Source organism: Mobula birostris, chromosome 13, assembly GCF_030028105.1.
Source record: "Mobula birostris isolate sMobBir1 chromosome 13, sMobBir1.hap1, whole genome shotgun sequence".
NCBI lineage: Eukaryota > Metazoa > Chordata > Chondrichthyes > Myliobatiformes > Myliobatidae > Mobula > Mobula birostris.
Window position 1 is genome coordinate 88,008,617 of NC_092382.1, and position 23,050 is coordinate 88,031,666.

Consider the following 23,050-nt stretch of genomic DNA (forward strand, 5'->3'; position numbering starts at 1 on the left):
AGGGAGTTAGATATGGCCCTTGTGGCTAAAGGGATCAGGGGGTGTGGAGGAAAGGCTGGTACAGGGTTCTGAGTTGGATGAGCAGCCATGATCATACTGAATGGTAGTGCAGGCATGAAGGGCCAAATGGCCTACTCCTGCACCTAATTTCTATGTTTCTATATGTGCTGAGACATGCTGAGCCATATTTCTTCTTGTGGGTCGCTAGCTAGGGTTTCAGGATGCTTAACTCCTTGGGCAATCATGCATAGAGATAGGACAACTTCAGTCTGTTTTGTGTGTGAAAGCTATTATGACTATTTTGTAATTTGTCTTTAGGGGCTGTCATGTAGTAAATAACTTTGGCTCCAGCCTGTCCTGTGTGGGGGGTATCTGGATGGATATACCTGTGGTGTAAGGGGAACTGTTAGTCAGTTAATGGATTGGGTGGGAAGAAGTTCTGGAGCTCGGTACGGTAAAACAATGCACTGAACTGAAAATCACATTGACACATTGCAGACTGAACAATGTTAGAATATAGAACAGTGTAGCACAGGGACAGGCCCTTCGGACCAAAATATTGTGCTGAATTAAATAAATTAATAACATAATGGCCAACTAAATTAATCCATTCTCCCTACATAATGTCCATATCCTTCCATTTTCTCACATTCTTGTGCCACTCTAAGCATTTCCTCAAAGTCTCGGATTATCTGTCTCTCCCACCACCCCAGGTGCACTTTCCAGGAACAGTCTCGGTGTAAAACTATGCCTGTCACTTTAAATGTATACCGTTTGATGTTAGATATTTCAAACCTGGGGAAAAATACTGTCTGTCTACTCTACCTATGCCTTTCATAAACTTTAACTATCATAACTCCGCTCGGTCCCCACCGGAGAAAACAACCCAATTTATCCAACCACATGTCCACTAATCCAGGCAACGTCGTCGTAAACCTCTTTTGCACCCTCTTCAACTCTTTGACATCCTTCCTAGAATGGGGCAACCAGAACTGTATGCAATACCCCAGATGTGACCGAACTAGTTGTGTAAGGTGCAACATAACTTCCTGACTTTGGAACTCAACAGCCCGACTCGACGAGTAAAGGCAAGGAAGCCACATTCCTTCGTAACCCCCCTATCATTCTGTATAGCCACTTTCAGGTAGGTTCCCAAGATCTTTCTGGTCATCAATGTTGTGTCTTTACGTTTGACCTACCAAGGGCCAGCACCTCACTTTGGACAAGGATAAACTCCATCTGCCATTTCTACAATTTATCTACAGATTACCTTGCCAGTCTTCCACGCTATTCACACCACCAAGCTCTGTCTCACCTGCGTACTTACCAACCTACCCATGTACATTTTCATCCAGCACATTTATATACATCACAAATTGCAGAGGACCCGGCACAGATCCCTGCGGAACTCCACTAATCACAGATCTCCAGCCAGAATAATTCCCTTTGACTAACACCCGTTGTCGTGGGCAAGCCGGTTCTGACTTCAAATGGCCAATTCATCCCGGGTCCCATCCATCTTAATCTTTTGGATCAGTCTCGTATGTGAGATCTTGCTAAACGCTTCACTAAAATCCATGCAGACGCCATCCGTAGCCCAATCTTTGTCAATCACCCTGGCTCCTTAGTCTCTCCCTGTGTGCAAGTAGAAGGAGGACAGTCAGATGGTCAGATTTGCCGCTGTCTAGGGTGAAGCGAGGCATTTCGGATAGTAGTGCAGCAGTCGTCGAGTGTGCTGGGTCGGGTGCTGCAGGTGATGTGCTGACGTAGCTGGGCAGAGACTTATGCAAGCTAGCCTGGTGTCCGGCAAAGATATGAAAGCCCTCGAGGTATGTCATTTCCTGTTTCTTTATAATGACATTAAATACACCCCGTGCTTGCTTGACATCTGCTTTTGACAGTGTACAAACTGCGGTGAGGATCAGGGCGCGGAACTCTTTCGTTAAGAAGGATGGTCGACACTTAATCTCTAGATGGTCCATGTCTTGAGAACAAGAATGAAACAAGAGCGCCATGATCAGTTAATGACGAAGCGGACGCCGCCGCCTCTGTTCTGACCTGATGCTCCCGACCGACCCATCTGGTGGACTGAGGCTGAGTGTTACAGGTGAGCAGTGTCTCAGTGAATCAGAAAACACAACAATCACTTGTTTCCCTCCAGTACAGCGATCTTACACCTCGCCCCGGTGACTTGCACTCTAGTGAATATACACTGGCCAGGAAGATGCTACGGAGCAGTGGTCGCGTACCGTCGTTAAGGCGACCGTAGAGATTGTACAGAGAGAGAAGCCGAGATGCGAGATCAGATCAGACGCATCTGCAAGGTGGAGACGGCTTGGCGATGCAAGTGACCATTGGTTCCATAATGACCCCGGGCCAGCTGATTGTACACTGTCCTCCTGTAGTACCGTGCTCTCACCTGCTATCTGTGCTGTTGCTCTTTTAACTGGGCCACTGAAAGTACGGCCGTTATTGTATTATCACCGATGGTATTCATCACAGCGTGCAGTTGTGAATCTCCTTTTGTCAGAATCAGAATCAGGTGCAACAGCATATGCCGTGAAAAATGTACTGGGGTAGTGATCATGGGTTCAGTACCCTTTCAAAACTCGGGTAGCAGAGGAGAAGAAGCTGTTCCTGAATCTTTCAATGTGTGCTGTCAGGCTTCTTTATCTCCTTCCTGATTGCAGCAACGAGACAAGGGCAAAACCTGTGTGATGCCGGTCTTCAATGATCACCGACGCCTTTTTGAGGAATGGCTCCTTGAAGAAGTCATATTTCAATCACTGGGTTCCCTCTCTGCCCATCTACTGAAAGTCTTGGAAAAGAAGCTGCCCAGTACAGGAATACCCTTCTCATAGATGGGAACCGCTCGTGATCATTGCTTAATTTCCTTTCATAATTTATTCTGAAAACCGGTAGCAGGTCTTCCTCTTTGCAGAAGGGAAACTACATGAAACATGATCTACATGGAAAGCTGGTGAACAGAATCCGCATTATAGCGTTTGGTCAACGGTGAATAAACCGGTTACAAGGAGAGCTAACATCAGAAATATATGAAGTTTCGCAACAGTTTCAGCTTCATTTCCAGACCAGTGAGGCACAGGGAGAACACAAACATTTATGTTGGGCCAAAATGTGCTACGATCTCAGCAGCTAAATGATGAATACATTATATGTTCCACAAAATTAAAAATGTAGTCGTTGTTTATTGATGCAGATCTTCAAGAGGATATTATGCAGCAACAGTCACAGTTTCCACGAATACACTGAGCACAATCTACTTTGCAGAAGTAATGATGAAGAGGTGTTTGTTTTGTTAATGCTGATAGGAGGATTTAGGTGAGTAAATATGGGGAATGCCGTTAATTTGACATCAAACTATAGTACGTTCAGAAGACAAATATCATGGTGATCTTATAACAACTATTCTGGAATATCAAGGCCCGAAATATTATTTAAACCGCACAGGGTTTGGGCGAAATTACACTGAAATCGAGCGTACATAATGTCAAGATTAGGGCAGACAAGCGTTGAGTTCTCGCGCCCATGGATAGTCAGTGATCATGTGTAAAACTGCTGAGAGAGATTGACAAGGTAGATAGTGGCAGTTTTGACTTCCAGTGCCTCTTTTCTAAGTTCGAAATCCGGGCTTGGGAAACGGTCGTTACTGAGATCTGTAAACATGAGAGCGTGGGACAGAACATGTGGCTACCGGTTCCGCTCCGTCTGGCGACACGATCAAGGCTAAACTGACCCTCGTCTCACGACCATGCTCCGATACGCACAACCTTCAGCATTAATTCCAAGAAGTCCAAACAATCTTCAGTCTCGGCTGAAAATACTGAATATCAGCCCGTAGACGTTCCTCCCGCTACCCTACCCCAACTAGCACCACAGTCAGGATCTTACATGAAACTAATAAATCGTAAGTAACGGCAATGGAGTAGCGGATTTCACGACACATGCCTGGTGATAATAGACCTGATTCTGATTCTGAAGGTGCTCAAAGACCGGAGGCGCAGGTACTAGTGTAGAACGACTTGCAAGCAGACTCGGAAAAAAACTGCACCAGGAAAACCAGGGTCTTTCATGACAGCAGGGCGTGTGGGCGGGTGCGCGCGCATGTGTGTGTGGGTGGATGGGCGGGGGTGCGCGCGCATGTGTGGGTGGGTGTGTCCGCGCAAGCAAATTTGTTCGCTGGAAATTTGGTCCAATGAGCTCTGCAGCTTCTGATGACGAATTCAAAAAATACGGCCCGGAGACCCGGAAGTGGGTTTCTGCCTCTGAGTGTAACAGAAGGAAGAGTCTGTTCTCTCGATATGGCGCTGCTGCCGTTCCCAGCGCTTGTTCTTTGTTTCTTCATAACTGCTGGTGAGGGTCTCTCGGACGGTCAGTGGTAGAGCGGCGGGTGGATGTAGGAAAGAAGATTAGTTTACAAGAGACGATCTTATTGAGTCGTACAGATCTTAACTATCTGTACTGACTGAGCTACGCACGTTTCTCCCGTCTGTCCACCTTTGTCGTTTTACACTCATACGATTTTCTCTTTTTCAGGTGAGTCTCTGGATTTTACCATCAACGTAGACCGCATTCAGATAAAGGCACTGGTCGGGGAAAATGCGTTGTTTTCAGTGCAGCCGTCGGACAAGATCACCAGTGGAAGCTGGACTTTTAAAGAGAAAACTGTCTGTCAGTGGATCGGTCAACTCGTGTCTATTGATAATTCTTACACATTGCGAGCAGATCTGCTCCCCTCCAACGGGTCGCTACTGCTGAAGTCGGTGAAGAAGTCAGACAGTGGGGAATACCATGTGAACATGGTCCCAACCAGCGGCTTACAAGCCTCAGCGACCGTCACTCTCCAAGTCACTGGTAAGTGAGACGCTGGTCTTTTTCGCTCATTTACTGTAGGGCTTCTTTTTTTTTCATTTTTCCTGTCTTTACTGTCCAATTTAATTTGTGACACTGTGAGTCACTAACGTCTTGAAGGTTTATCTTTTGTTGATCGGGAAGTGTTGGCCAATTCATAGGATGACCCTGCCCTTTATTTACTATGGGATCTTGCCAGAAAGGCGTCGGCTGGCTGGCAAAATAAGATCGAGGGTGCTTGTGGGTGTGGAACCCGAGGCCGTGTGACCTCGGCTGAGCCCAACTTTCACATCTCGCATGATTACGCCAATTTACCTCTAAAAATGGAACTACTCTTTCATACGGGAGTTATTTCAATTTTTTTTCACTTATTTCCGTTTAGTATTCCTTTATGTTAAACCTGATGTGACATCAATAGTGACGGCATTCCCAGTCACAAACTGAATTCTTTCATCCCGCGTTTGAATCATATTAACTCTTTAGTATCCGTGTGTGTGTGTGTGTGTGTGTGTGGCGGGGGAGGGGTTGGGGAGAAGGGTTGTGTGCTTGTAGAGTGACGTCGCTTTGCCTGATCACGTGGACAGTTTAACCCCTGCACGTCAGCTGAAGTGTTCTGTGACGCCCAGCCAGGAACACACTGCCAACAATGTCACCGCTCTGGATCCCTGAAAGTCTCTTTGAAAATAGACATATGCCGCAGATGTTCGGAATCAGAAGATAATCCCGCGATGAAATGTGAAACGATGAAATATGAAAGGAAGACAGAGATTGTGAAAAAAAATATTCATAGAGGGTGAGAAGAATTTGCTTTGGCACCTGATGAAAAGAGCAAACTGATCAAATGTCACGTGTAATGGCTCGCATGTTTAAATAGAAAGTTGTTTCTGTCGCTGTCGGCAAGCATGGAGCTCAGGTGAAGGGTGCCCATTGGCTTTCAGTGCGATGCAGCTTCCAGGAAACCTATTCAACCGAGCTAGTGATCCTGAAAAAAAATCTGATGATGCAGCCAGTGGCGTGTAATCTGGGCATTCACGTTCTGCACATCCATCTCAAATAACCACAGAGAGAATTGGTACATTTTTCCCGAGTGACTGAAAGACAAAATAACCCGAATGGTATAACTCTGAAATTATAAAGACAAACAATCAGAAACATCAGCAAGGCAGGCAGAAACTGTGCAGAGAGAAATTAGGGGCCATATGAATGTCATTTCTTCAGATGCGGTTTTGAGAGATCAATAATGTTCTCAGCAAATCATGGCTTCCTGTTCTGCCTTGGATCTGTGCTCCCAGATTCCACAGAATGGGAAAACCTAAGTCCTGTTGCAACTTGACCACAGCCCTGCATCATCACCAGACAAGACAGATCTGGTCTAAAGTCTCCTGTGTCAGCCTAGAAACTATTAAGTCTCCAATGTATGTTCAGAATTGAATGCAGACAACACTATTCTTTGACAGATCTCCATGACAGTTTCCAAGTTAGTAAAGTAAATATTTGCATGCCTGATGATGAAATAGATGGCTTTGTTGCCAAGTTTGCAGTTGATAATGAAGATTGGTGAAGGTACAGGTACTGTTGAGGAAACATGTAGGATGCAGAAGGACTTCTTAGACATATTAGGTGAATGGGCAGGGATATGGAAAATTAAGTATAAAGTTGGAAAACACATGGTCATGCGCTTCGGTAGTAGAAATAAATGTGCAGACTATTTTTTTTACCTGAGACAAAATCCAAAGATCTGAGATGCAAAGGGACTTGGGAGTGCTTGTGCAGAACACCTTAAGCGTTAACTTGGAGGTTGAGGCGATGGTGAGGAAGGCAAATGCAATGTTAGCATTCAGTTAAAGAGGTCCAGAATACAAGAGCAGAGGTGTGATGCTCAGGCTTTATAAGGCACTGCTGAGGCTTCAGTTTGAGTATTGTGCACAGTTTTGTCTCCTCATCATAGAGGAGATGTGCTGGCATTGGGGAGAGTCCAGAGGAGGTTCTCAATGATGACTCCAGGAATGAAAGGGTTATCATACGCAGATCTTTTGATGGCTCTGGGTCTGTACTCGCCGGAATTCAAAAGGATGAGGGGGGAATCTCACTGAAACTTTTCGAACGTTGAAAGGCCTAGACAGAGTAGATGTGGAAAGGATGTTTCCCCATGTGGGAGAATCCAGGACAAGAGGGCACAGCCTCAGAATGGAGTGGCATCCATTCAAAAAAGAAATACGGAGAATTTTCTGTAGCCAGAGGGCGGTGAACTTGTGGAATTTGTTACCACCTTCAGCTGTCGAGGCCCGGTCGTTGGGTGTATTTAAGGCAGAGATTGATAGCTTATTGATTGGACATGGAATCTAAGGTTACGGGGAGAAGGCCAGGAAATGAGGTTGAGGAGGAGAAATAAAAGGATCAGCCATGATTGAATGGCGGAGCAGACTCGATGTGTTAAATGGCCCAATTCTGCTCCTATGTCTTATGGTCTTATGCTTTGAACACCACTTAAGTGTTGCTATTTTTACACGATACCAGCATTGTTTACCAATATCCACCCGTGTTTGTAAGCTGTACAAGCATTTCATTGTTGCTTTGGAGCAAGAATTTGGTTATTGAATGCAGAACTTTGCATTGTTCAGCAGTATGCTTTATGCTTGTTGGAACAAAATCAAACATTTACGCCAGTTTATCTTTCCATCAGCAGAGAGGTATACCATAGATTCATAAAGTCATACAGCACGTAAACTAGTCATATCCAGTTCATTTAGGACTTTAGGACTGTTAAAATTCAGTAGGTTTCAATGAGATGTCCCCTCAGTTTTCCAAACTCCTGTGATTACAGGCCCAGAGGCATCAAACATTCCTCACCCTCTTTAGTCCTGGAATCTTTTTTGTGAAGAACAACCATAGAACCATAGAAACTACAGCACAGAAACAGGCCCTTTGGCCCTTCTTGGCTGTGCCAAACCATTTTCTGCCTAGTCCCACTGACCTGCACATGGACCATATCCCTCCATACACCTCCCATCCAGGTATCTGTCCAATTTATTCTTAAATGTTAAAAAAGAACCCGCATTTACCACCTCGTCTGACAGCTCATTCCAAACTCCCACCACTCTCTGTGTGAAGAAGCCCCTCCATAATGTTCCCTTTAAACTTTCCCCGCCTCACCCTTAACCCATGTCCTCTGTTTTTTTTCTCCCCTTGCCTCAGTGGAAAAAGCCTGCTTGCATTCACTCTATCTATACCCATCATAATTTTACATACCTCTATCAAATCTCCCCTCATTCTTCTACGCTCCAGGGAATAAAGTCCTAACCTATTCAACCTCTCTCTAACTGAGTTTCTCAAGTCCCGGCAACATCCTTGTAAACCTTCTCTGCACTCTTTCAACCTTATTTATATCCTTCCTGTAATTTGGTGACCAAAACTGAACACAATACTCCAGATTCGGCCTCACCAATGCCTTATACAACCTCATCATAACATTCCAGCTCTTATACTCAATACTTTGATTAATAAAGGCCAATGTACCAAAAGCTCTCTTTACGACCCCATCTACCTGTGATGACACTTTTACGGAATTTTGTATCTGTATTCCCAGATCCCTCTGTTCCACTGCACTCCTCAGTGCCTTACCATTAACCCTGTATGTTCTACGTTGGTTTGTCCTTCCAACGTGCAATACCTCACACTTGTCTGTATTAAACTCCATCTGCCATTTTTCAGCCCATTTTTCCAGCTGGTCTAAGTCCCTCTGCAGGCTCTGAAAACCTTCCTCACTGTCTACTACACCTCTAATCTTTGTATCATCAGCAAACTTGCTGATCCAATTTACCACATTATCATCCAGATCATTGATATAGATGACAAATAACAATGGACCCAGCACTGATCCCTGTGGCACACCACTAGTCACATGCCTCCACTCAGAGAAGCAATTCTCTACCACCACTCTCTGGCTTCTTCCATCGAGCCAATGTCTAATCCAATTTACCACTCTCCATGTATACCTAGCGACTGAATTTTCCTAACTAACCTCCCATGTGGGACCTTGTCTTACTGAAGTCCATGTAGACAATATCCACTGCCTTCCCTTCATCCACTTTCCTGGTAACCTCCTCGAAAAACTCCAACAGATTAGTCAAACATGACCTACCACGCACAAAGCCATGTTGACTCTCCCTAATAAGCCCCTGTCTCTTCCAAATGCTTGTAGATTCTGTCTCTTAGTACTCCCTCCAATAACTTACCTACTACTGACGTTAAACTCACCGGCCTATAATTTCCCCGATTACTTTTCGATCCTTTTTTAAACAACGGAACAACATGAGCCACTCTCCAATCCTCCGGCACCTCACCTGTAGACAGCGACATTTTAAATATTTCTGCCAGGGCTCATGATCTAGATCCCTTTGTTCTTTTTTTCAGCTGTCCGGCCCAACAATTCCTCTGAGCTGGAAACTCTTATATAGCCTGAAAAATGTTCAGCGCTTTAAATGAACATTACACAATAATAAAAAAAAAGAAAATTCGAGTTGCGCAGGAAAAAAGGCTGCATGCGTGGGAACATTTCAACTACTGCCCGGACACGCACCTGCACTGATTGGAGGGAACAGCTCTCCACTCCCGACACACAGTTTATCAGAAGAGGGGCCCAAAACTGCTCACTGTACTCAAGGTGCTGTCTGATCAATATCTTGCAAAGCCTCTATATTAAATCATGGGCCGTAAGATATACGGGCAGAATTAGGCCATTTTGCCCATCAGGTCTGCTCCGCTATTTCATCATCCAATTTGATCTAATTTTCCTTTCCGCCCCATTTTCCTGCCTTCTCCCTGCATCCCTTCATGCCCTGAGCAATCAATAACCTACCAACCTCTGCTGGAAATATACATAGAGACTTGGCCTCCAAAGCAGCCTGCGTCAAAGAATTCCACAGATTGGCTAGTCTCTGACGAAAGAAATTCTTCTATTTCAGTTTTAAAAGGACGCCCTCTATTCCGAGGCTGTGTCATCTGATCTTAGGGTCTGTCCCTATAGAAACTTCCTCTCCACATCCACCCATTCAAAGCCTTCCAGAATTCAACAAGTTTCAATGATGTCACCCCTCATTCTTCTGAGTTGCTGTGAGAACTTCCCAAGAGCCATCAAAAGCTCTTCATATGATTAGACAATCAATTCTGGAGTCATTTTTCTGAACATCGTTTGAACCCTCCCCAGTATCAACACATCATTTCTAATATAGGATGTCAAATATTAAGCACAATACTCCATCTGTGGCCTCACCAGTCGCACATTACATCTTTTTTTATATATATTATTGTGTTGGAAAGAATGCTAACATTGCATTTGCCTTCATTACCACAGACTCAACTTGCAAATTAACCCTAAGAGAATCCTACACAAGGACTCCCAAGTCTCTTTGCACTTATGTTCTTTGTATTTTCTCTCCATTTAGAGAATGGTCATCAGTTTCATTTCTTCTACCAAAGTGGATAACCATACACTTCCAGACACTCCCATTCCAATTGCTATTCCTTTACCCACTTTCATAATCTCTCTGTCCTACTCTAGCCTCTCTGCACCCTCCGATCTACACGACCCTCCACCTGTCCTCGTATCGTCTGTAAACTTCACAATAAAGCGAACAATTCCATCATCCAAATCATTGACAAACAATGTAAAAAGATTCAGACCCTACACAGGTCCCTGTGGAGCACAACTACTCACCGGTAGTCAACAAGAAAAGGCTCCCTTTGTTCTCATTCTTTGCCTCATAACAATCAGCCCTTGCCTGATCCATGCTAGTATCATGGATAGAGAGTTGGATGATAGGCAGAAGGTAAAAATTTTGGAATAAAGACAGCCTTTTCAGTCTGGCTGCTTATGTCTAGCAGTATTCCAGGGGTCTGTGTTGGGACTGCTTCTTCTTTTCATTTTCTGTCAAAGATTTGAATGAAAGAATTGATGGCTTTGTGTCCAAGTGTGTAGATGAGATGAAGATAGGCGAAGAGACAGGTACTGTTCAGGAAGCAGAGAGGCTACAGAATAACCTAAACAGGTTAGGATAATGCACAAAAATTGACCAATGGAATAGGGTGCTAGGAGATGCATAAGCATACAAATATGGTAGAAGAGATAAATACATAGACAATTTTCTAAATTGAGAGAAAAATCATAAGTCTGAGGTGCAAAGAGACTTAGGTGCCCCAATGCAGTATTCCCTAAAGGTTAATTTGAAGTTTGAGTCAGTAGTGAGGTAGACAAATATGATGTTGATCTTCATTTCAAGAGGATTAGAATATAAAAACAATGATGTAATGTTAAGGCTTTATTCGATGCTGGTAAAACCTCATTCGGAATATTATGAATGGTTCTGGGCCTCCTATCTAGGAGATCATGTGCTGACATTAGAGATGGTTCAAAGGACACTATCAAAAATGATTGCGGATTTGAAAGACTTATCATATGGGGAGGAACTGATGGCTCTAGGGCTTTACTCACTGGAAATCAGAAGAATGAGGTAGGAAACTTATTGAACACTATTAAATGTTGAAAGATCTCTGTAGAGTAGGGATGCAGTGGACGTTTCCTAAGGTGGAGAGTCTAAGGCCAGAGGACACTGCCTCAGAATAGAGATGAGTCGATGTTGAAAAGAGATGAGGAGGAATTGCTTTGGGCAGAGAGTGGTGGAATTCTTTGCCACAGCAGCTGTGGAGGACATCATTGGTTATATTTAAGGCATGCGTTGGCGGATTCTTGAATAGTGAAGGCACAAAGGAAATTAACAAACTGCATGATGAGACACTCCCTTGTGTGATATTCCATCTGGCTCTTCTTTGGTCATTCTTCCAATCTGTCTAAGTATTTTTGCATACTCCCTGCTTCCTCAATAATACCTGTTCCACCACCTATTTTTGTAATATCTGCAAAGCAGTTAGTTCCGTCTTCCAATCATTGAGATATAATGTGAAAAGTAGTGGATCCAACACTGACCCCTGTGGAGCACCAATGGCAGCCAACAAGAATCTTATCTGTTTTTTTCTTAACGTATTCCAGGTTTGTCAGGCAAGATTTCCCCTTAAAGGGACAATGCTAACCTTGGCCTATTTAATCATGTCCCGCCAAGTACTCGAAATCTCATCCTTAATAATGGTATCTATCATCTTCCCATACACTAAAGTCAGGAGAGCAGACTCAACCTGCAAATCAACTTTTCGGGAATCCTACACCAGGGCTTCCAAGTACCTTTTGCGCTTCATTGTTTAGTGTGTTTTTTTTTCTCCTTTTAGAAAGTAGTCAGCCCTATTGTTCCTTCTACCAAGGTTTATGATCATGCACTTCCCGACACCGTATTCCATCTGCCATTTCTTTTCCTATACTCCTAATCACTCTATATCTTTCTGTAGCCCGTCTACTTCCTCAAGACCATCTGGCCCTCCACCTATCTTCATATTGTCTGCTAAATTTGCAACAAACCCATCAATTCCATCATCCAAATCATTCACGTATAACAAAAAAAGAATCCGTCCCACACAGACACATAAGGAACACGACTAGTCACCGGCAGCCAACGAGAAATGTCTCTCTTTATTCACACACTTTGATTCCTGCGATCAGCCACTGATTTATCCATACGATAATCTTTCCTGTAATACCATAGAGTCGTAGCTTGTTAAGCAGCATCATGTTTGGCACGTTTACAGAGGCCTTCTGATAATCCAGGTACACAACATCAACCGATTCTTCTCTGTCTATCCGGCTTGTTATTTCAACAGATTTGTCAGGCAAGACTTCCCCTTGAGGAAGCCATGCTGACTATGCTTATTTTGCCATGTACCTCCAAGTACCCTGAGACCTCAACTCCTCTCCTTCTAAAATCCGTATACGGTCCATAAACTTACTGCTGTTTTCCATCATGTCTATATCGTCTATGTCCATCCCCTCAGTAAATATAGATGTAAGTGTTCCATTTAAACTTAACCCCAACTATTTCGGCTCCATGCATGAATGTGCTGATCTTTCAGCGGACTAGTTTCATCCATTGCTATCCCTTTTCATTTACTTTCTCTGTGGAATCCATTGGGATTTTCCTTCACATTGGCTTCAGAAGCAAACTCATGCCTTGTTTTAGCCCTCATGATTACCTTCATTAGAATTATTTGGCATTTTCTATAGTCCTGAAAGACCTCACTTAGTCCTTAATTCCAATACCTACGATGCACCTGTTCCTGACCAGAATCTCAATATCTCTTCAATGCCAACTTTCACTAAATGTGTTGGCCGTATTATTTTAACCTAACAGGATTATACGGGCAACACACATCAAAGTTGCTGGTGAACGCAGCAGACCAGGCAGCATCTCTAGGAAGATGTACAGCTGACGTTTCAGGCCGAGACCAATACAAACTATGCCATCTCAAAATTTCACCGTTGAAGGCTTCCAATTTACAAGATATGCCTATGCTAGAAAACAAGCTACCCCTGTCCACCAGCAATGCACGTGTGTGCGCGCGCAGACACACACACACAAGTAAATGTACTGGATCAAATAACGACAGTACAAAAAGATCGTTACTTATCTTTTCACCCATTTATTTCTTCGAGCTCAACCGGTGAGTGAATTTGGACCCGATATCAGGGAGGGAAGTGTTCTCATCTCCCCAGCGGTTCTACAAGTTCAGTGCCTGATGTCAGAATTGTTACATGTTATAAGGCCACCGATACAAAAGAACAATCAGTTTGCTAAGCACCCCAGCCAAGTCAATGGACTAATGATACAGAGAACAGTCAGTTTGATAGACACTCCAGCCACCTCAGTTAAAGAAAGGAATGTCCTTCCTGGTTTGTTGGAGCCACAACTTAATTACAAAGATAAGAATATCCATCAAATTCATGCTTTAATTAAGAAAGAATGTCCTGTCTCATTTCCATCAGGTACTGCCTTTGTCAAAATCAAAAGGTGTGAAAAGCCAGAAGACATCTTATGTGGATCTGGGTGAATTTTAATCCTTATCTTGCTCCAAAGAAAGCAGCTGTGAGACATTATTCAAACACACTGCAGTCACAGACATAGTCAGTACCTAACCCATTGTTTACAAATCTGAGAATCCCCCATGCCCTTAAACTTTCTCTCTCTCTCTCTCTCTCACACACACACGCAAACACACACAGCTGTAGGAACGCTAAAAGTCAGGCAGCATCTACAGAAGTTAGTCTGCGTTTTGGCCTGGGAATTTTCATCAGATCTGGAAAGGACGAAATGCCATAATAATAAAGAAAAGGTTGCGGTGAGGGAAGGGAGTACAAGTTAGGGTGTGACAGGTAATGGGGAGGGGGATACAATATGAAATAAGAAACTGGGAAATGACAGGTGGGAAAGATAAAGGAATGGATCCACGATCCATGTTCTTCCGTGTTTAGTTCTCGCCCACTTACTGCCTCATGGCATGAATTGTCTCCTTTGTGCTTCACTGGTTCGACCCTTTAATCAGCAAGCCACATTTCTATAGATATATGTATAAAATCTTCCAGGACTTTCCCTAAATCTGCTCGGAAAAGGATATTGCATAGCCCGCTTGGCTCTCTTGATTCATTGTGTGAGTTACCTTAAAGGCACTGTTCGCTTTCAGCGCCTGTTAAACATTTCGGGCTATTTTGCAATAGTTAAATGCGCAATTTCCAACAGCCGGTACAGTGTGCATCGCGTAGTACTGATGAAGCTTCAGAAAGATCCGGTATCAAAACCTACACGCAGCAACTTGCAACTTGATTGACGGTGGGTGTGACAGTGTGAAAACTGCAGCGAAAGATAAGATTCAGGAAGCCGGAAGAAACTGAGTTAAAATTCTCAGAAGAATCAGACTGGTTGTCAAAGTCTTTTCAGGGATACCACCGTAGGAATTACTCGGTGCAGAAATCCAGATAACTGCTCGCAAATTACTTTGGCTCATTAGTGCATGACTCTAGACAGGCAATTGTAATTTAAAATAGATCTTTGAATCAGTGTCAGGGGATTGAAATTGGTATATTAAATGGTGATTATGTCTTAAAGGAGTTAGCTGCTGAATATAAATTATCCCTGACATTTGGAGAAACACGGTTTCTGCTTGAGATGGAAATCTCCGTCCTGTGTTGAACGGGCAGATCCAGACGCCGAGTGAATCGAACCATACAGCTGCTGGAACTGCCTCCGGCTGCGACAGAGTTTCACCATTTTGAAAGAGAGTTCAGATGTGGTCGCCGCTAATCAGCGCGTTCTGGACTTCCGCGGCCCCTAACAACTCCAGACCAAAGTCACAGACTGAAACAATGGGAAACAACTGGCCCAGTCTCTATTGCCATCGTGCCACAAGGGATTTATGCTTTTTGGCTACTGTGCTGACATCATCGGAGATACAGGCATGCTAAGACTGTAATGAACATCCTTTGTTAAATGACACTTGTCTCAGCCCTGAAAGCCGCAGCGCTCAGGAAGCTCCGAAAAGAATTTTGTTTTTGATAACCCTGCCTTCTGGCTGCTTATCCGTATGCACATATGCACTGTGACTTCCACAGATGCCGCAGCGTTTCGGGAGTGGGGAATGAGATCGCCTACGTCGGCCTTGAGCGGACCGTGACTAGTTTCCACAGTTATCTCTGGATGCAAAGTCGCAGGCGTTTCGTCATCGGAAGCTGATGACTCCTTTATTCTGAACCCCCGCTTCACTGCCAATGGTACAATTCCTCCAAACCGGGAAATACCTTGGCGGTGGCTGGATTACTCTGCTGTCTGTCTGGATGTGAGACCAAACTGAAATTAAACATTATAAAGCTAACTCAAGGCCATTCAAATGATCGTGCTGAACTATACTGACTTCACCTCTTCTCTTCCAGTTTTCCATAACTCTGTATCTTTCACATATTTATCAATTTCCACCCTATTTATATCCAATTATCCAGCCTCCAACAGGCGGAGAATTCCAAAGATTCACCTCCATCTGAGTGAAGACATTTCCACATACCCACCTTCTCAATGACCCGGCACTTACTTAGTGACTATGTTGCTTCTTTCATGACTCCCCCACTTGTAGAAGGAATATATAACCACAAAAAGAGCAGTACAGTACAGGAACAGATGCTTTGGAACTTTGTATCTCCGGTGGCAATGATGTCAAATTACACTCTACCCATCTGCCTACACACCATCCCTATGTCTGCACTCCCTGTGTGTCCTTGTCTGTTAGACACCAATATGGTATCGACTAACATCACCATCCCAGGGATTAGCTTAGTGTTCAGCCCAGCATTAAGGAGTTAGTGTTCAGGTCCTATATCAGGGTTAGTGTTTGAGCTCTGCATTAGGATTAGTGTTCAGGCCTTGCATTACGGTTAGTGTCTGGGCCCTGCATTAGGTTCAGTGTACGGGCCCTATATTTGGTTCAGTGTTCAAGCCCTACTTTAGTGTTGGTGTTTAAACCCTGCATTATAGTTCCTGTTCAAGTCCTGCATTGGGGTTAGTGTTCAGGGCCTACGTTAGGATTAGTGTTTGGGCCCTGGATTAAGGATTCTGTTATGACCCTGCATCAGGATTATTTTGATAGAACATACAAGACTTTCACCTGGTGAATCTCTCTTGCACTGCTTCCAATTATACTATATTTGTCGGGAAAGGGCTGAGGTCTGTGAGCAGTATTCTAAATTAGAATCAGAATCAGCTTTAATATCGCTGGCACATAGCATGAAATCTGTTGTTTTGCTGCAGAAGCATATTGCAATACATAATACAAGCAATAACTTACAATTTTATATACATATTATATATATATTTGTGTGTGTGTGTAATTAAATAATCAAAACAAGAATAAAGCAGGACAGCATGTGCCCTCTGCATGACCCTGCATAGCTGTTGTTGCACCCTCCTGTTCATAAACTCCTGTACATTTGCCATTAGGCCAATATGCGAGTCACGATCATAACTTGGCACGGAGCCCCAGCTGATATAATTGGGCTGCAGTACAAAGGATTCTTTCATTCCCCTTTTACCCCTATTTACAGAGTCCGTGTCTCATGTCAGTGTAACCATCCTCAGTTCAAGTCCTGTGAAAAACAAGTCAGTTGTATTCATTTGTGATACAAAGGCCACAGTTCAGAGACGAACATATTTTTAAGATAACAGACCCACCCAGAATAATGTCAGAATATCTCTATCTTCAGATAAAGTGAATCTGACCATACGCTGTGTTCACGGAAATGACGTAGGAAGGTATAAATGTATCGTAAGCAATGATTACAACAGCGACAGTGCAGAGATCGAGCTACAGGTTAACCATAAGTGTGCAGGTTGCTCTTTGCATTCGTTTACATCCAATGTTAGTTATCGGAAATCAACATTCCGTCTGGATTTCTGTTGTAGATGGACCAGACAACATCAGGATCCAGCCACTGGAGCAGATATTGGTACAACTCTGACATTAACTTGTTCTGCCCAGTCAGTTCCCATTGCTGAATATAGATAGTACAATGGTACAAATGATCTGCACACGGGACAGGAATACACCATCAAGTCAGTAAGGAATGTTGACAGTGGAAAATATATTTGTCAGCAGCCTTTCTGCAAAAATCACCATATGTGATAAGTAGAAGTTTCTGTCTTTCTTCTGTAAGCCTTAGGAGTAGAATTAGGCCATTTAGCCCATAGAGTCTGCTCCACCATTCAATCGTGGCTGATCCTTTTTTTTTCATCCTCAAACCCATTTTCCGACCTTCTTCCTGTAATCTTGGATGCCATGTCCAATAAAGAACCTATCAATTTCTGCCTTAAATACACCCAACGACCTGGACTTCACCGCTGCACGTGGCAACAAATTCCACCAATTTCCCACCCTTTGGCCAAAGAAATTTCTCTGCATCTCTGTTTTAAAAGGGCGTCCCTCTATCCTCAGTCTGTGCACCCTTTTCCTAGAGTTTCCCACCACGGAAAACATCTATCCACATCAACGCTGTCTAGGCATTTCAACATTCGAAAGGTTTCAATGAGATTCCCCCTTATCCTTCTGAATTCCAGTGAGTACAGACCCAGAGCCATCAAATGTTCCTCGTATGATAACCCTTTCATTCCTGGAATCATACTTGTGAACCCCCGCCCGCCACGCCCCCCCCGACGCTCTCCAATGCCAGCACATCTTATCTAAGATGAGGGGTCTAAAACTGTTCACAATACTCAAGGTGAGACCTCACCAATGCCTGATAAAGACTCTGCATCACATCCTTTCTCTTGTATTCTAGACCTCTTGAAATTATTGCTAACACGGCATTTGCCTTTATCGCCACCGACTCAACTTCAGGGTGTTCTGCACAAGGACTCCCAAGTCCCTCAGCATCTCAGATTCCTGTATTTTCTCCCCGTTTAGAAATTAGTCCGCACATTTATTCCTACTACCAAATTTCTGCTACCATATTCCACTTCTATCGACGTCTTAGACTCCTAAGCAATTTTATTTTACAATTTTCACGCTATGCCATTCTGTCTACTACGGTCATCAGGGTCAGTGAATCTGGGGCCGAGTAACAGAAATAATGAATAGTGTGAAGGAATTAATAAGTTGCCAATTTGTCGTAATTGTTAATTTAATCCTGCAGCGAATAATGTTTCATGTCATGTTTGCCAGAGCTTTGGTAAATGAGGAACAGGTAAAACTCATCAGTAAAAATAATGGAGAGCCATGTCTGTTCATCTGCGGCAGTAACCGAGGGGCATGCTGTGCCCATGCTTGTAAGCAGGATGGTTCAAAGCCAATCTTCACAGTGGCAGCTTCATTTAACATCACGGACAACTGTGGAGTGAAGCTTCTGAGGTTCTGAGATGTAGAATGGTTTCTCAGAACACAGAATCATGAGCAGTACGAATGCAACCATGGATGTAAAGAAACCACCCCTGTGGGAATAAAATACAGCCACTGGACAAACCAAACGGACCGATCTTGGAGCATTTACAGAGTTTCAAAGAACACAGTGTACAGAAGTATCGCGAGAAAGTGCTGGAAACACTCAGCAGGTCAGGCAGCCTCTGTGAAAGGAGAAACAGCGGTTGACATCCCAATGTAGGACGGGGAGGCGGGAGAACAACAATGTGACACTCAAATGCGAAACGAACCATCACCTGAGAGGGATAGGAATCCTCAACTAATTCTGATAGATGATATTGGACTTGAATTGTTTCTTGCTACACTAAGGCAATCTGGCCTCCTGAGCATTTACTGGGATTTCCACTTTTTTATCATTTAATATTTCCAACATCTTCAACTTCTCCGTTCTTGTTTTCATAAAATTTTGTTAAATCCAAATCAATGTGTGAAAGAAACTAACTTTTCAGTTAACCCTCCCTGATGGACAGAGGACCAGTGATGTACACACCCAGCCATAAAGCAGCCAGCATAATCAAAACCCACCCACAATGGACATTCCTCTTCTCTCTTCTCCTACCCCCTACCCTCGGACAGACAACACAGAGGCCTGAAAGCACCCACCAACAGGCATCAGGACAGGTTCCATCTCATTGTTATTGGACCTCTTGTCCGATAAGAAGGAATACTGCCTTTACAATCTACCTTAGTGTTTGCCTTTGCTGTGTTTTTTTTTTGGTAGCTGTCACACTTTATTCTTCATTGTTATTGTTTTACCTTATTCTAGCCCAATGTACTGTGTAATGATTTGATCTGTGTAAACAGAATGCAAGAGAAAACATGTACCTTGGTACATCTGACAAAAGTAAACCTGTACCACTCTGCAGCACAGGACACATTGAAAGCATTCCTGGTCTGTGGGAGTGGGATGGAGGTGATTGCACTACTGGAAGATAGCACGGACTCAGAGGGCTGAGTGGCCCACTTGTGTTGGTTTGATACGGTTTGGAATTTCAAGGACCTCCGAATGATTGTGCCCAGGAGTGTTTTGTTATTATTGTTTTACTTTGCTACAAGTAAGAATTGGAAGAGTGATTTTAATATTGTACTGTATTGTAACTGAAGCATTTTCTCTACATGAAAACTGGAATACTGCAGAATCTGTATGGAATTAGGTTTAATATTTCTGGCATATGCCATGCAGTTTGCTGTTTTGTGGCAGTACATTGCAATACAAACTGAGAAAAAACTATAAATTACAGTAAGTATATGGAAAAATAACTAAGTAGTACAAACAGAGAGGGAAATATTGTGTAGGTATTCATTGTCCGATCAGAGATCTCATGAGGAAGCTGGTCCTGAAACGCTGAGTGTGTGCCTTCAGCCTTCCGTACCTCCTCCACGATGAGAGGACAACTTGGCCTTGAGGATGGGGGATCCGAACGACGGGTGCTGCCTCAAAACATCGCATTTCTACGGTATCCTCAACGCTGGGGAACCGAGCACCCATGATGGAACTGGCTGAGTTTACAACTCCGTATCAACAGCTTTATCCAATCCTGCGCAGTGGCCCCTCCTCCTCAAATGCCAAGCAGGGCGCTTCCTTATGTCTCCTGACATTCGCAGCAAGATTATGTGACACAAGTCAGCTCCCGCCTTGTGTTAAGGCTGAAGTTGATAGCGCTCAAAAACTATAACTGTATGTCCTGAAATTTCAGCTGAATTTCATTTGAAATAACCTTTTGTGAATTGGGTGTCCTTTCACGTGATAAATCAAATAAGCCCTGTGCTTTTCTGCTAGTGTTTATCAACTGAGCCAAAACACAAGCAGTGTCACTTCTCACGTAGCTGTTTAAAGCTGTTCAATGTGGAGGTAGGCTCGTGAATGTATGTGATGGATTGACAGTGGTATTGAGCGATTGGAGTCACAGTATCAGACAGCAATACAGCATAGACACAATCCCTTCAGTCCGCACTGTCACTGTGCCCATCCAGCTAGTTCCTATTTCCTGTGTTCAGTCCATGCACCTCCAAACCCATCCTTATTCAAGTGTTTCTTGAATGATACGGTTATACCTTCCTCAGCCACTCCTGGCAGCTCGTTCTATGTTCTCACTACCCGCTGACTCATTTTCCTTAACATCATTCTCTTCTTTCCCTAAATATGTGCATCCTTGTTTGGACTACCAGACCCTGGATAAAAAGACCTTTACCATGCACATTTTCAGTGATGCTCATAACCTTCATCATCGCTCACTCTGATGCGGGTCATCGTGTCCTGCCTACATTCTCATATTTACTTTTACTGTACACTTTCCAGTTTTGACCAGGAGTGTAGATAATCCAAGGTGTTTGGGTGATAGTCTGACAAATGGTTAAAACCACAGCAGCTCCTCCCCTAGTATATGGAGTTGGCCAATATCCTGTGAAAGGATGGGACACGCTGAGGGCTTGAATGATGTATCCTTACCCCTGTTACCTGGGTTTCTATGCAATCCACTGTGCAGAAAACCACATTGGACGTAAAAGTCCAGAGGGTTGACAATATAAACTGGAAACTGCAGCGTCTTCTCTTGGTAAGAACAGGCAACTATCTATAGTCATGTCTTTTGAAAGGGGGAAGGTGCTTGTGGAAAATATCGACTTTAGTAGGTCCCCACATGTGAATGAGAGGACAATTAATTGGCAACACAAGTAGAGAGGGCTCACATCATCCTTGCCTTCATTGGTCAGGGTGTTCAGTTTAAAGTTTGGGAAGTACTGATGAAGTGTATGGAGCTTTGATCAGGTCACATCAGGAGTGTTGTGTGCAGGCTGCTCACCCCGTCACTGGATGTACATAGGGTTTTTGTGAGGGGCTGAAAATGTTCAGCTGAAAGCTGCCTGGCAGAGAGCTTGGAAAAAGCTGGACTGCTTTCTATGGAGCATTAGTGGCGGGGAAGAGACCTGATAGAGGTTTTATAAAGTTATGACAGAAGTGGATAGAGTCATTGTGCGGCTGCGGAAACGTCAGGTCTGGAGACCGAGATTTTATGAACTAAAGCAGGAAATTTAAGTAAGATGTGCAGCACAAGTTTCATTCTTAAACAGAGTGGTGCATGTTTGGAAATGGCTTCCGTGGAGTTGGTGGAGGGAGACATGGTGGAGACATTTAAGTTGCACTCAAACACGCACAGGAGCGGAGGATGAATGCATGATATAGATGCTCTGCAGGCGGAGTTGCGTTGTAAAGTGGCACTGTGGTCGGCAGACATATCAAGAGTCAAAGGGCTTGTTTACATGATATACTTCTGCATGTTCTGTGTTTCATTCCAAGTTTGGGAGCAGTTCAGACTCTCAATTGCATTGACAAATGTTCTGATTTGTAAATATTTTAAGCCTGTTCCATTGTGAACAATCTCCACACCACCAAAACAATTCTCCCCACTGAGCAATGTTTTCCAGTAACATACTGTACAAAGTTGTCTCTGACCCTCACGTGTGCTTTGGGATGAACATGTGAGCTTCTGAAAATAGGCAAAAGGCAATCCAATGAGGTTACTGTCTAATCTATAAATTTTGTGGGTTAATTTAAATATTAAATCGATTGGATATAGGTGTAAAATCATGTGAGCACACATAAAAGCAATATTATCGCTTAGAAGGTGATCGATATATGGGGCAAATTGCCGGGGTAGAGGCTGAGACAGGGGCAGTAACAATGTTTAAAATTTATGTGGGTAAGAACGGTAAAGATATGGCTAGGTAGGAGCCAAACCTGGGCAACTGGGACTACCTTGAATTGGAATCTTAGTCGGTGTAGGTCAGTTGGAGTAAGGACTGTGTTTCCAGGCTATATAGCAAAATACATTTGGGTCCAACTAGATTTTTGAATCTGCATTTTAAATTGTAATTGTAATAAACCAAAACCCCTGGTAAACAAAGTTAATCAACGTAGAATGGAAACTAACTGTGTCTTGTTCAAATGGGTTACCATAAGCGGATAAGATCCAACAACATCGGAGCCAAATTGAGCACCGCAATTCCATCATGACTGGTTTATTATCCCTTAAAACCCATTCATCTGCCTTCTGCCTTCTCCCCACAACCATTAATGCTCTGACTAATCAGGAAACTGCCATCGAAATATACTTAATGACTTGGCCCCACATCCGTCCATGGCAATTAACGACACAGATTCACCAAATTCTGGCTGAAATCCCTCCTCATCTCTGTTCACTATAGGAAACATCCTTTCCACACCCACTCTACCTCGGCCCTTCAGTTACTCAACAGATTCTATCATATCTCATTGTCTCCATATCTTCAT

The 23,050-nt window shown here is 43.6% G+C and overlaps 1 protein-coding gene and 1 long non-coding RNA gene across 3 annotated transcripts in view; one reads left to right on the top strand and one right to left on the bottom strand.

Moving 5' to 3' along the window:
- The window catches only part of LOC140207119 (uncharacterized), a 61,445-nt gene that overhangs the window by 13,682 nt on the left and 24,713 nt on the right, over nt 1-23,050 (bottom strand). The gene's annotated exons all lie outside the window — the stretch shown is intronic.
- The window catches only part of LOC140207115 (cell adhesion molecule CEACAM1), a 30,986-nt gene continuing 12,202 nt past the window's right edge, over nt 4,267-23,050 (top strand). The window contains exons 1-2 of one of the 2 annotated variants that reach the window (XM_072275449.1): nt 4,267-4,374; nt 4,558-4,875. In XM_072275449.1, the coding sequence (XP_072131550.1) occupies nt 4,323-4,374; nt 4,558-4,875 (370 nt within the window). In that variant the 5' untranslated portion in view covers nt 4,267-4,322. The remainder of the gene's footprint in view (nt 4,375-4,557; nt 4,876-23,050) is intronic. The other variant, XM_072275448.1, reaches the window with a different exon arrangement.